The sequence below is a fragment of the Seriola dumerili genome, unplaced genomic scaffold (assembly GCF_002260705.1).
Source record: "Seriola dumerili isolate Sdu_G_001 unplaced genomic scaffold, Sdu_1.0 BDQW01004516.1, whole genome shotgun sequence".
Lineage (NCBI taxonomy): Eukaryota > Metazoa > Chordata > Actinopteri > Carangiformes > Carangidae > Seriola > Seriola dumerili.
Genome location: NW_019178771.1, coordinates 89,601 through 103,113, shown reverse-complemented (window position 1 = coordinate 103,113; position 13,513 = coordinate 89,601). Strand labels below are relative to the sequence as shown.

The window sequence follows — 13,513 nt, the reverse complement described above, 5'->3', positions numbered from 1 at the left end:
AATATGTACTTTTTAATAAACATCTGGGCATTATATTTCTTTTCTCATGCTGGATGACCTCAGATTGCCCTGATTAATTCTGTATGACCACCTAATCTTAACCTGGACTTCTTGACTGGACTGTAGGCTAATTTATATGCTTACTTTCTGGATATGTCAAAGGTTGTTGTAGCTGTTCTCAGTTTTATTACATGGGATTCAGACAATCTATTTTATTGACCAGTATGATATGATTAAACTCAGATTGATCAGAGAATCAGAAAAAAAATAAATCCAGTTTATTGCTCAGTCCAACATATCTAACGGTAAATGTGGACTGCTGTAATGAACATCTTCTAATCACCCAGCAGGTGGCACAGACTGACTAAAATGAAGCTTGTAGTTAAGGATCACAGTCCCATTTTAAGTGCACTGTTTAATCTGCTTTGCTGCATACAGAACAAAGAAAAGACAGAAAAAGAACAAGCTCTCATATTTGATGGGAATATTGATGTTTTTGTATATCGGTACAGAAGTGTCTTATTGTTATTATCATCGTCATTATTCTTTCATTATATTTTTTTGATATGAGATATTAAGTCACCAGGATATACACTATGTAAAGGCATGGATGTTTTTTGTTTTTGGTAAATGTGTGGCAATTTCTTTATTCTCCCTTTCTTTTTTATGTCTGGCTTTTGTCTCTATGCTATATTTGAACAAGTTACTTTGTAGGTAACACACACACACACACACACACACACACACACACACACACACAAAATGATGTGATCATTTATCATTTTAATGTTACCTTTTTGATTTACATTTTAAAATGTCTTAATTCTTTTCTTTACAGTTTATTAAAGTCAACAAAAACAAGTACAAATGCCACATAAACATTCTGTAACATATGTCATCAAGGAAGAATGTGAACTGAAAAAGCGCAAACAGTTTTATCTGGTATATATCTCTGAAGTTAAACAATCCAAGAACAGGCGCATTGCTTTCTTCACTGCTATATAAACAGTGGAGGGGTGATACTAACATGAGGACAGTATGTACATTCATCTTACAATTTCATGTCTCTTGGAGACATTCTTTCAACAATGCTATTCTACATGTGAGTTAACAAGGTATGACACTGAGGTCGTGCAGTGTGCAAGGTATGATCGACTGCATTACATTAAAAACTGAGAAGTAGTTTTGGCAGCAGACTTCATAACAGGAAATAACCAGTTAAAAAAATAAGGCAACAATAACGCATTTCATTCAAAGGCTTGTTACATTTTGAGTTGCAGTTCAGAGAAACTGAGATCAAACAGTAATGATCAGGACGAAGGACTTTTCTCTTGACGAGGATGATATTAATACAAGACACTTCAACAGTAAGTTGTCAGTTTGAGTATATTTATATCTCATGGGCATTGTAGTAAATGATAATGCATGAAAAGTCAGATAAAAGAATAGCATGTCAATATGTAATTAAAGACTTTTTAAAAGGGTTGTAAATGTTACCGTAAATTTAGATAAAGTAATATTAAAGTTATAACTCCCAATTATTATTACATCAATTATTATTATTATATTGTGAGATACCTCATTACTTTTTCTTACACGTTTGAACAGAAACGTTCAGTGTTATTAGGTAATCATATTACTTTATGAGTTAATAAACCAATAATTAGCAGCTAGTGTCATAATATGATGTTACTACAATATCACTACATAATCAGGAAATGTATTGCTCTAAAGGACTGTATTATATTTGTACCCATTTAAAGTGACTCTTCATTAGACTTTGACATACTACAATATTATCAGACAGTTACTACATTATCAGTGGTTACATGGATCCTGATAAGTTGGGGCTGAACAGTAGTGGTAGTCGGACAGACCAAAACTAGTCTCAGCTTTAAAGTCTTAAAAGTTATCAACAATCAAAACAGACATGAGACTTTATCAGCACAGAAACTAACACCGATCATTTTAAGTGGACTACGACATTCAAAGAAATAAACTTACAAAATGGGGAAACTCACTTCATTCTTCATTCAAACACTTGATTCATCCTCACACCAAGAATTCTCACGTTCAGCAAGTGTGATATAATGATGGCATCGGTTCTATTGCTGTACATTATGACGGTGATATTTGAACAAGCATAGGCATATTATCATTTGCGTTGTTCATGTATAAAGGGAATAAATTCATATTAATGATACGCACCAGTGATGCTTATTGACTGAGGAATAAAATAACCTGCCAACATGTTAAATATTCAGTGAAGTCACTTGGTAGATGTGAATACAATTAGACGATATGGAAACACAGAGTTAGGTAACCAAAAGTATAAAATTAGTGGTCACATAGACATTGAGTGAAAGACATCATGTTTGAAATAATATGGAAGAGGAACTCCATGCTATCATGTGTGTACTTTTAATCTGTCATTATTGTATAGACAATGAATTGGTGGTTAATGTGACACTTGTGTGCAAGTTTATCACACAAAGACAGACATCTATCACTGTTGCTCTTCTCTCTCTCTCTCTCATACACACATTCTCACACACACACACACACGCATGCATGCATGCACGCACGCGCACACACACACACACACACACACACACCCACACAGTCATACATACAAGTGTGTGCAGACTCACGGGCGTACCCCATAGCTGCACAAAGCTAGACCTGTTTATTTGCATAACAGTGACTCAAGCTCACATTACGGTGTCTCAAAGATATGGCTAAGACTAAATGAAAGAAAAGTGTCACTTTGACAGCAGGAAAAGAAAAGGACGGGGGCGTGGTTGGATGCCTTGAAGAACTAACTTCTGTAAATATCTGCGATAGAAATAGTTCTTGCTCAAAAAATTGCGGGCTCGGTTTTTAAATCTTTCATCTTAAGCCTATTCTTACTTATATTCAAACATAATATAGATACTGCATGTGGTTGATGGACGATCTACTGCTCGTTGCCCTTGCCTTTAAACTTGACCACCATGACTGTGATGTTGTCAGGACAACCACGATAGAAAGACTGGAGGACAATACTCTTGGCACCAAAGTGAGGCTCATCCAGTCGTTCCCTGATGAAGCGAACGGCCTCCTCATTGCTGAAGGTGTCCCACAGGCCATCGGACGCCAGGATCATGAACTCTGGCTGCAGCTTGTTCAGGTCAAAGGACATGATGTCGGGATCAGGAATGACCACGTTGAGGTTCTTCAGAGGATAATCGCCCAGAGAACGAGACATGGCCAAGATGCCCTGGACACGCCACGAGCCATTGAAACTGATGAAACCACCTGAGTAGGAGGCCAGAGGAGAAATGGTTGGAAAATGAGAAAGCAAGCAGCGGGAAGTTCAAAAAAAGAGGAGAGGGGAAGTGTTAGAAAGAATGTGAGGAAGAATTAGGATAGGACATAAAAGGAAGGAGAAACACAAAGGTAAGAAGAAGAGAGGAGAAACAGATGCCTTCTGTGTTACTGTGACTATAACACAAAGATAACTGATTATTTTCTTCTGAATCAGCTGGCAGCATGTCTCCTCATTTCTATCCAGTGTGAGTCTGCTCTGTTCACATCAAAATGCAAATAATAATAATATGGTGCCACTGACATGTTTTCACTCACCCAGTGCTCACCGTTAATGCTCATGGAACGAATTGTTTATGGTGGATAAATTTCAATTCATGTCACATCCTGCAAGTACAGCTGTGTGTCCTCAACGGCTCCAACAGATTTGCAAGCAGGGAATTGTAGTGGAAATGACTGGATAAGATGAAGACTTCCATTCTAGGTCAGGATACCTCCCTAGTTCCTAATGAACAAGGCCATAGCCAGGGTTTTAAATACTGAGGTTGGGAGTTCAGGCCACTGCGGGCTATAAAATATTGCTGTCAGCGTTCCAGAAAATCCCATTATGTGTAACTTTCTATTATAAACTAAAATCCCCAAATTCCCAGAAAAAGCAGAGGACATGACCTCTGTATCCTCAGTAGTGACTACTTTAGCAGCTACCACCTCATTAGCTAGCTGCATTGACATAATTGTTAGGAGATGTTATGTACCAAATGAATTAGTAACAAGAGAGACTTCAGACACTCCTAATGTCTTAAACACTATGAGGTATTAACCTCAGCAGTTAGCTGCTGCTGGCAGTTGTTAAGCTAATAATTGCATTAATTAGCAAGCATTTCTGCCCTCACATAATAATTAGACTTAAATTATTTGTACAAAAATGGCATGTATTTCAATTTTGAAATCCATATTTTTTTCTATTTAGGTCTTTTTCAATCATTTTACACTGTGAGCACTAAGTTTATTGAAAATGCAACATTTCAGTCAAAGGCGTATCAAACTCGCCATGTGAACAACAGCATGTGTACGAGACCCACAGTCCACAACAACCAATGAGAAGGAGTCAAATCACAAAGACCCGGGACAATTACACCACCAATAATTGATTTAAAAATCCCTAATATGACACCAACAATGTATATTAAGATTCACAGAAAATAGTAAGTAAACACTGGTCAGACAATGTAAAATAAGCAGTATCAGTCAACAATTATTTTTAGTATCATAAACGAACTGGAAACAATCTTCATAATATTTTTTTAAAAAATCATACGGGAAATTCAAATTTTAAAAGGTCATCTTAAATATAATTAATTCTTATTAAGGAAATACTGAGTAAACTGTCTGAAATTACACAACACATTATAATTTCAAACCTTTACTTTACTTACCTTTCCACTGTATTCTGTGGATCTTCAGACACTGTTGGTCTAAGTGTTTGTGATTTGACTTTTTTTTTTTTTAATTGGTTGTTGCAGCCTGCAGCTCTAGTATCAAGAAGTTGTTGTTTCATACTGTAAGTTTGATGCCAGAGGAATGTGACTGAAACATTACATTGTTGCATTAAACTTAGTGCAGAGATTATGTGAATTTGAACTTTCTTCAGCATGATTTCTTTTTCTCCTGCTCGCCTGTCTAACGGGAGTGCATACACAACACTTAATTTAGCTTTTAAGAGTAACAACAGACTCAAGAAAATCAGGTTTATCCTTGTTAATATGGAAATGTATTCAGCAAGTTGCTGCAAAATCTAATCAGATCATCAGCTCTACCTGGGGAAACTGTGGTGTAGGTATAAAGTTTCTATCATTAATTGTTCTTGAGTAACTGTGTTTACATGAATGTGCCAGAGAGAGGAGGAAAAACATCACCGTAACAAGATAATGCTACCCATGAGAAAAGGTTACTGTACAAGGAGTTTTATTAGTATACAAGTAGTTCCTGGACATGAGAATTTATAATTAAAACATCATCATTAACTCCACTCCCTGAAGCCCACAAGAAACAGAAGGAAATATCAACATCTGCAGTATCATAATTGCTAGCATCTAACATGAGTAAGTACGCAGCAACATAATGTGAAACCAAATGTCTTTCAGTACCCAATCAGACCATTAGATGGAGATGGAGAGCTACCCTAAGAGTGACCACACTGACTGACTAATCTGGCAACTTGCCATCAAACTCTCCTCAGTACAGAGAGTATGTAGATAGGCTAGGAGAGAGAATTATGCCTACAGATACACCTTAAACACTGTGCACTGTCTGACTGCATTTGATACCATGCTGCTCTGGAAACAGATTGTGTTATCAGTCACAAGGTTTTGATGTCAGCCTGAACACAAGAAAAAAAGGATAATGGCGCTTTGCTTTGATCATAAGAAGACTTATTTAATGCTTTCATGACAACAATCTTAGTTTTGATGTCCCTGACGTTTTAACTAAAACCCTGTTTTGCTACTCAGAATCTGGTGAAAAAAAGCCTATTTGTCTGGACTGCAGCTGTTTTCTCACCGGCTTTCTTGATCCGCTTGCGTTCTTTGAGCTGGTAAGGTTTGTGGTCATGGGATAGAGGAATGGCATTGCCGTCTTTATCACAAAGAACTCCACGTGAGTCTCCAACGTTGGCCACTGTCAATTCCTTATCAGACAGCAGGGCCACCAGACATGTAGTGCCTGAAACAGAGAGAGGGGAGAGGGGAACAGGAGGGGGCAGGGAAAGATGGAGAAAGAGAGATGGAGCAGGAAGAGGGTAGGGGACAGAGAAGTAACTGAGAATCACAACTGGAGTGCGTTATGTGGATTTCATCCTCTGTGTAATTTTCTGCCAATATTTACTGTAATATTGCTAATTTTCTGGAAAATCAATTGAGAAACAATTCATGGATAAAATGACCAGACAAGAATGTCTGTTTTTGGTCAATATAGCAAATCAAATACCTGACAAATCAAGGTAATATTACATTTATGCATTAATCATACAACAAGACTAAGAGTCTATAGCCACGCTTGTGGTTCTGTCAGGCTATACTATGGCTCATAAAGATGATGCTAATATGCTGATATTTAGAAGGTTTATATATATATTTATAATGTTTGCCAAGTTCAACATCTTAGTTTAGCCAGTTAGCATGCTAAGATTTGCTAGTTAGCACTAAATAAAAACGGTACAGCTGTGGCTGACGGGACTCTCATTTTTTTGCAGGGATTTGGTCAGAAACCAATCAATAGGACAATTAAAACTTGGACCGGATGATGTCGCTGGAGAAAAAAAATATCACCAAAGTAATTACAATTGATCCTGAGATGGACATGAATGTTTCTACGAAACTTCATGGCAGTTGATCCAATAGTTGTTGAGACATTTCACTCAAAACATCAAATGTCAATCTCATGCCACTGATGTAAAATTCAGGGGATCACCAAAGTCAGCACGATTCAGCCTCAGAGGACCTCGAATGTCTGCACAAAATTTCAAGCACGTCATCAAATAGCTGTCAAGCTATTTCCATCTAGACCAAAGTGGTGGACCAACTGACAGAGCGACATTAACATCCATAGAGCCACTGTGCTAGCGTGGCAAAAAAACAAAACAAAAACCGTCACTCATAGCAACCGTTCAAAAGAAACTTAATGTTAAAAACTTAACATTAGGTACGTTAACATTAAAAACATATGTAATGGAGAAAAAAATAAAAGCACACTACTCTTCTAATACACACACTTCCCTCCTGCACTGAAGTGACACATGCTGTGAAGCTGTGTGCAAACAATGCAAAAACTCTTTGAAGCAACTTCTTTTCCTTGTACTGCTCCTTGTACCTCAATGATTTCATTTCTTCTCCTCCTTCCTCTCTTTGTTTAGCTTCCCAGCCAGGCAGAACAGAGTCTGGAATCTGAGGCCTATTGTGTGAGATTCAAAGTCATGTAGAGAAAGAGCAGATCTGCCTGTTTGGCCATCTGCTCACACAGAGCAAAGCTAAGCAAAACTGGAGAGAGAGGAAAAAAAAGAGGAGAGAGTTGGGGAGGGTTGGGGGGTGACTACTGGTCTGGACCACCCGGACAGAGAGTGGGGGTGGTACAGGGAGAAAGGCACGTAATGGGACATACAGTAGAGACGCTGTCAGGATTTTAGTAGTAAAATGGCCGAGGATGAACATTAAAGCTTTCCTTTAAAGTTCTACATCTTTGTGTGATGTTGATGGACTGAGAGCTCACGTCTCAGGTGTTTGGCATTGTGCAGAACAAAATAAATCTGTCTCCCTCATTAAGGGTTCCTCCATTCAGTTCACAGTTACTCTGTCGTAGAGCTGGTACAGTCAGTATGTAGCGAATGAGATGGGAGAGGTTAAAGACAGACAGCAGCGGATGCAGATGAAATGAAAAGTGAGTACAGGGGGGGTAGAGCGCTTGAAGAGTAGAGATATAAAGAAAGAAAGAGAAAAAGAGATTACTTCTCAGTAGGACAATGATTTTATTATTCCCCTTTATATCTTTGGGTGAGAAAAAAGTGATAAACAGAAAATTCGGAAAAAAACAGAGGGGGACAGAAACTAAGTATAAGGGAGAGAGCACCAGCTAGAAGCGAGTCTAAGATGAATGAAGTGAACATTGCTGCCACTTAATTGTAAACGACTTACTAAATCTTTTACACAGTTTGTGAAAAATCTATTTCCATTAGTTTCATCATTGTATGCATCCCTAATCCTGCTGCTTGTGCCTATAGCTGCCGCTGCACTGTGCCATGCTGTCCAGCTAATTATCCTTATCCAGTTCCCATGGCGATAGAGATAATGGACTGAGGTGCCTTGCTAGCACACCCTTCCCCAATTAGCCCAGTCATGCCAAGCACACGTTCAGCGTTCCCTATTAAAATGGCACCATGGCCTGAATGCAGCCTCTGCTCATGCTAATTATTGGCTTAGCTTGGCCAGGCACACCTTCGACTCTCCAATGAGATTAACATCTCAGCCACAGTTAGTCTCCCACTCCCAATTTGTGTCACTGCACTGATTCACTCTCTGAGAGTTAGCAAAGACTGTGTTTGTGCTAATTTTAATTTTCTAATTGTAACACTAATTCTGGAGAGCATATGTGTTCATAGAACACCAGGGTACATCCCATGGATTTACGTTCTTAACAAAGCTGCTTGGCATTTAGGTGAAAAATGTGACGACAGGAAAACCACCACTTTGCTCACCCTGGCTCATTGTCTGCTTCAAAGCCTTTCAAAAAAAACACTACCTGCCATCCTGTCTCATCTGCCCTCCTTGGACTTGCACTCTTAACATTTATAGCAATACTATATTTAGAATGTGCATCCGTTCGGGCTGCATCATGAAGTCAACACTCTGAATTTGCATACTATATCACTGTAAAGCTTTAGACAGTCACTGTTTTCCATAACGTAGTTTTCATTCTATTCATTTCTTTCTGTCCTAAATATTTTTCTGCCTTGAGGCGAGCCGCAGCTTTCTTGGAGGCCAGAGTGAGATTTAGCTTCGGGCTCCAGTGTACATTTGAACCACCTATTCATTTTTCCAGAGTGTTTCTTTCCCTTTAGAATTTTTATGATACAAAATAGGGTTGATGATTGTTTATCATGAACGATAGTGACATTCAGGGATTCGTATTTGGGAAAAGCATATTATTTGACAGGCCTATGGATCTAAGTATCTCCTCTAATTATGCAAGGTTGTTATGGCAACATTCACAAAGTCTTGTGCGTCAGGAAGAGGTTTGAAATACTACTCAACAAATTTAGCACTGCACTCCTATAACAGTGTATGACTCAAGATGGACAGTTAAAACTAGAATTACCATCTTGCAGTTGTATGCGTCCGCCAACCAGCCAAGCTGCAGGTTAGTGAGGTGAGTTACAACACTGAATAATGGCCAGAAGTGTTTCTGCAGAACATGATGATGCCACAGTGAAGTAAACCATTGAGCACTTGGATATAAAATGTTTTCACTTCATTTTATTACCCTTGACAGTTGTGTTCAATTCTGTCATATATATCTTTTTTTTTTATTAATTTCTTAAATTAAGGAAAAAAATATGTTCTGTGAAGCCACAGCAACCTTGACCTTTGACCCACAAAATAAGTTCATCCTTGAATCCAAGTGAACATTTGTAGCAGATTTGAAGAAATTCCCTCAAGGAGTTCTTTGCTGTCACAAGGATGGGACGGACGGACAACCCCAACACATCATCAATATACATCAGCCTCCGGCCACATCTGTCACAGCATGGAGGCATAAAAAAAGGATCAAAAATCAATGGAACAGAACCAGAGATATCGTCACTTTTATTATTATTTGTCAAAATCTGGTGCCCAAATTACCCACACTGCAACTCAACTGCTGACAGTTGTCTGGGTTGTCTTGTCTAGCTCACTTTTCTCCAGCTCTACACCCCCAGATTTCTGTCTCTTGTCATACTTGTAGTCTTCAGCTCCAACCAACGCAATTCATCAAACCTGGAGAAGCTCTATCTAGAGCCAAAATATATATTTTTTATGTGAAAATATATGAAAAACTTTAATTTCACACATTCAGTTGTACTCTCCAAGAAAAGTAAGTCAGTGGAGTTCCCCTTTAAGATAATCTTCTTTCTCTTCACACAGTGAAGAGTGAGTGCAGAAAAATAAAAAGCTTCATGCCTTACACACTTTAAACACAAAAACCTTGTTTTTACATCCTGAGGCCAGACAGTTAGAACACTTTTAAACCCAATATCAGACTTGCAAAGACTTGCGCTAGAGAATTCATCACAATGAAAAACTCACAATAACTGTCATATCTCAGAAGTCAGAGCCTGTCAAACATGTTTGGTCTGTCAAATGTTTAATCAACATTGCGTTCATATCCAGGGTTCAAATCTTACATTACCTTCAGAGTTTTTGAATTAGATTGTGTCAAATATCTACAGATGAACACTAATCTTAGCTAGTTTCTAATTTTTGCCTAGAGTTACAGCTAACTAATGAGTTATAGCTAACTAATGTTAACTAGCTGATGCCATTTCATTTCCAATGTTGGCTTGGCATTTCATTACCAACATAAAATGTCATCTAATTTTAGCAAGCACTGGTGCGTGGTCACAAGCAGTGAGACAATGGAGGATTAGTTGTTGTAGAGATACATTTTGACATCAATATAGAGTTTATTATTAGATTTTAATCGTGTTTTTGTGGCTGTGGTGGACTAGTTAGTCTTTTACCTTTTTGATATTAGTTTTTCTTTTTTTTGATTTCTTTTTTTTTGTTTTTTTTGTTTTTTTAAAAAAGGGACACCCCCTTTGTTTTCACTAAAGAACTAAGGAGTTTCATCTGGTTGAATAATAGAACAATACTAAAATCCATGTGAGCTGAAGCCTAAGTAATTACATCAGCAGTGGTGTACATTTGGTACATTTACTCTAAGTACTGTACTTAATCACAATTTTGTACTTTACTTGTGTACTTAAATTTTATGCTACTTTATACTCCCACTCCTACATTTCAGAGGGAAATATTGTACTTTGTACTCCACTACATTAATTTGACAGTTCTAGTTAAACATGCAAGATACTGTAAGGATTATAACACGTGCCTGCACTGTGCTGGGTTCCATTTCGCCCACAGAAAAAGTTGATGCAATGATCTAAACAAAGATTAACATTACTGGAGTCAGAACACAAACATGAAATGGCTCATAGCAATAAAGGAACCACTAAAAATGACATCAACTTTCAGCTAAAATAATAACAACACCAAACAAATGCAAAGCTTAGAAAAGCAAAAACAAAATGACTAGTACTTAACAAAATGGAGCTCCACTCTGAGGAGAATTAAATGATGAAAGATAAAGAAAACAACTGTGTTTTGAGAACATTTATATTGTCTCCAGCTGTTCAGGAAACAGCCTGAAGAAGATTTTTAACCAGGGAAGAGGCACATTAGTTATCATAGCGATATACTGTATAGTAATACATTTTCTTGCAATACAATATCAATAGTCTGGCACCAGTAACGCAAATGCTTTTTGCTTGATTATCGAGGCAGAAACATTTCCTTCCTTCCAGCGGGTATTTGATTTCTAAAATATTTAGATTTCTGGCAGTTCAACCTTTTTCCAGTTTTACATTGAAATGATGCCATGTGTGTTCATGTTGCTGAGTTTATTAGAAGGGTTCAGTCTCTACACCCCTAAGTCTATAAAACATAAAACACTTTATAATGCAGCAAATAAACACAGTATACATGTGTATACAAGTATGTTTCATTCTTGCTTTGTAAAACAAATCTCCTGCATGTTTAGAGGTATAGTTTTCTCTTATGGAGGTCTGATGATGGTGCACAAAATATATCTGGGGAACAAAGTTTTTTCCCCTTAGTATTTCTCCACATATTTCCATGAATTAATCTCTAAAATGTCCTAACTTTTACTTCATAAAAAATGACACTTTATGCAAGATGACATGGTTACCAGCCCGGTATAGCGCTGCTTGCAACAGTAACTACTGATTATTGGACTAAAACACTACTAGACACTTTAGAGTGCTTGTGTGGGTGCAAATGTGCTGAGAGACATGTCACACAGTAGTAGCAGCAGAATAACACATCACATTAAGGAGACTGTTTCATAACAGACTCTGGGCATTCCATCAAAGTCCCATCTCCCTTATCTTTCTTTCAAGCGCTTTTGTTTGCTGATAAACAACAGAGGCATGAACGAACAGGGGGTAAATCTGATATGCTGTTGTCCTGGGGACTCAGAGCCGAATTGAGAGTGTATCTCTCCAATTTTCCCTCTCTCTTCCTTCCCTGCCAGCTTAATTTAGGCCCCGAATACAACAGAAAGCAGGGAGCTGTGCACCCTAAATGATGCGATTGTTGAATCAGATAAAGGGACAAGAATGCACAACAATCACCTGATCAGCAGCCCCTCCACACCACCACCACCACTGAGACACTGACAAGAAAGTCAATTCAATCCCAGACTGTCTAATGCTCAGGACAACACAGAGGCATTTTCGTTGTAATGGAGCTTGACTGTCACTTTATCTATCTCAGTGCCTGTCCTTCTTGCTGTGCTGTCCAAAAACGGATGATTGAAATATAGAGGGATAAGAAAAAGATACAAACAGATAGGGAGTGGTAAGAATCTTTGGACCCTGGATGCAACAGGTCACATGGCTTTAGAAGGGAAGGAGGCAGAGGGATCAGGAGGGGAGATTTACTTGGTGGCTGTTTTGAGAGCAACATAGATCAGAAAGCTGATGCTTATCTGCAGCTGGGGAAGCAGCAACGAGAGGAGGATAAGGATAAAAGAGGATGAAGTGGTCAAGGGCAGTGTTACGAAAGGTAACACAGTAACTGCAGCATATCAACCTTTTCTGAGAGGTAACAATCAGCTGTTGCCTTCAGACTGGGCGCTCTAGGTCTGGAGATTTTAATTCTCCTACTTAGCAATCAGTGACCCATCATTCTCACGAGGATGTGAAGCTTTCTCAATGGCCCTTTCATACCACTGACCTCCTCAACAACTGACATGTGAGCCACATATCAGCTGCCTGTGCAGGTTTTCATTTAGGCTACACTCTGTTCAGAAGTAATCTAATTGTAAGATGCATTCCCTTTCCCCTCCTTTCTTTTATAAGGAAAATTGCAGTTTATTACAACTTGCATCTTATTTTTTTGTGGTTTTGGTCAACATTTCTATTAGCTGTGATAACAATTACCTCTAAGCAATTGCTGACATCTGGGTACACTGTGACATTCCTGCAACAAAGGCCACTGGGGCAAGAAACAGAAGATGTCTGATGATCTGCCAGGTTGCAGACAAGCTAACAGTTTATATAGATTACCTAAAACACTTAATTTTAACATTTTTTAAATTAAAGTGGGGCCGCTGGTGGTCTGGTGGGTAGGATGTCAATGTCATAACATCCCTTGCTCAAATCCAGCCAGTGACTTTTGTTGCATCAATGTCCTCTCTTCTTCACTTCGGCTTTCTACTGTAATATATCTGATGCCCAAAATGACTGAATGGCCATGAAAATACTTATATACAAAAAAACAAACTTGTCTTACAAATAAGTTTGGCTTACCTGGGCCTTTGTTTTGATGTTGGTTATCTCAGCATTTAACTTACTTGGTACAACACTAAGGATGAAGTT

General features: G+C 38.2%; 1 protein-coding gene across 1 annotated transcript in view; it reads right to left on the bottom strand.

The window, feature by feature from the left end:
• Positions 1–2,551: 2,551 nt before the first annotated feature.
• Positions 2,552–13,513, bottom strand: part of ppm1l (protein phosphatase, Mg2+/Mn2+ dependent 1L) — a 43,477-nt gene continuing 32,515 nt past the window's right edge. The window contains exons 3-4 of the mRNA XM_022769719.1: positions 5,866–6,027; positions 2,552–3,297 (exon numbers count right to left, since the gene is read on the bottom strand). Of these exons, the coding sequence (XP_022625440.1) occupies positions 2,957–3,297; positions 5,866–6,027 (503 nt within the window). The 3' untranslated portion in view covers positions 2,552–2,956. The remainder of the gene's footprint in view (positions 3,298–5,865; positions 6,028–13,513) is intronic.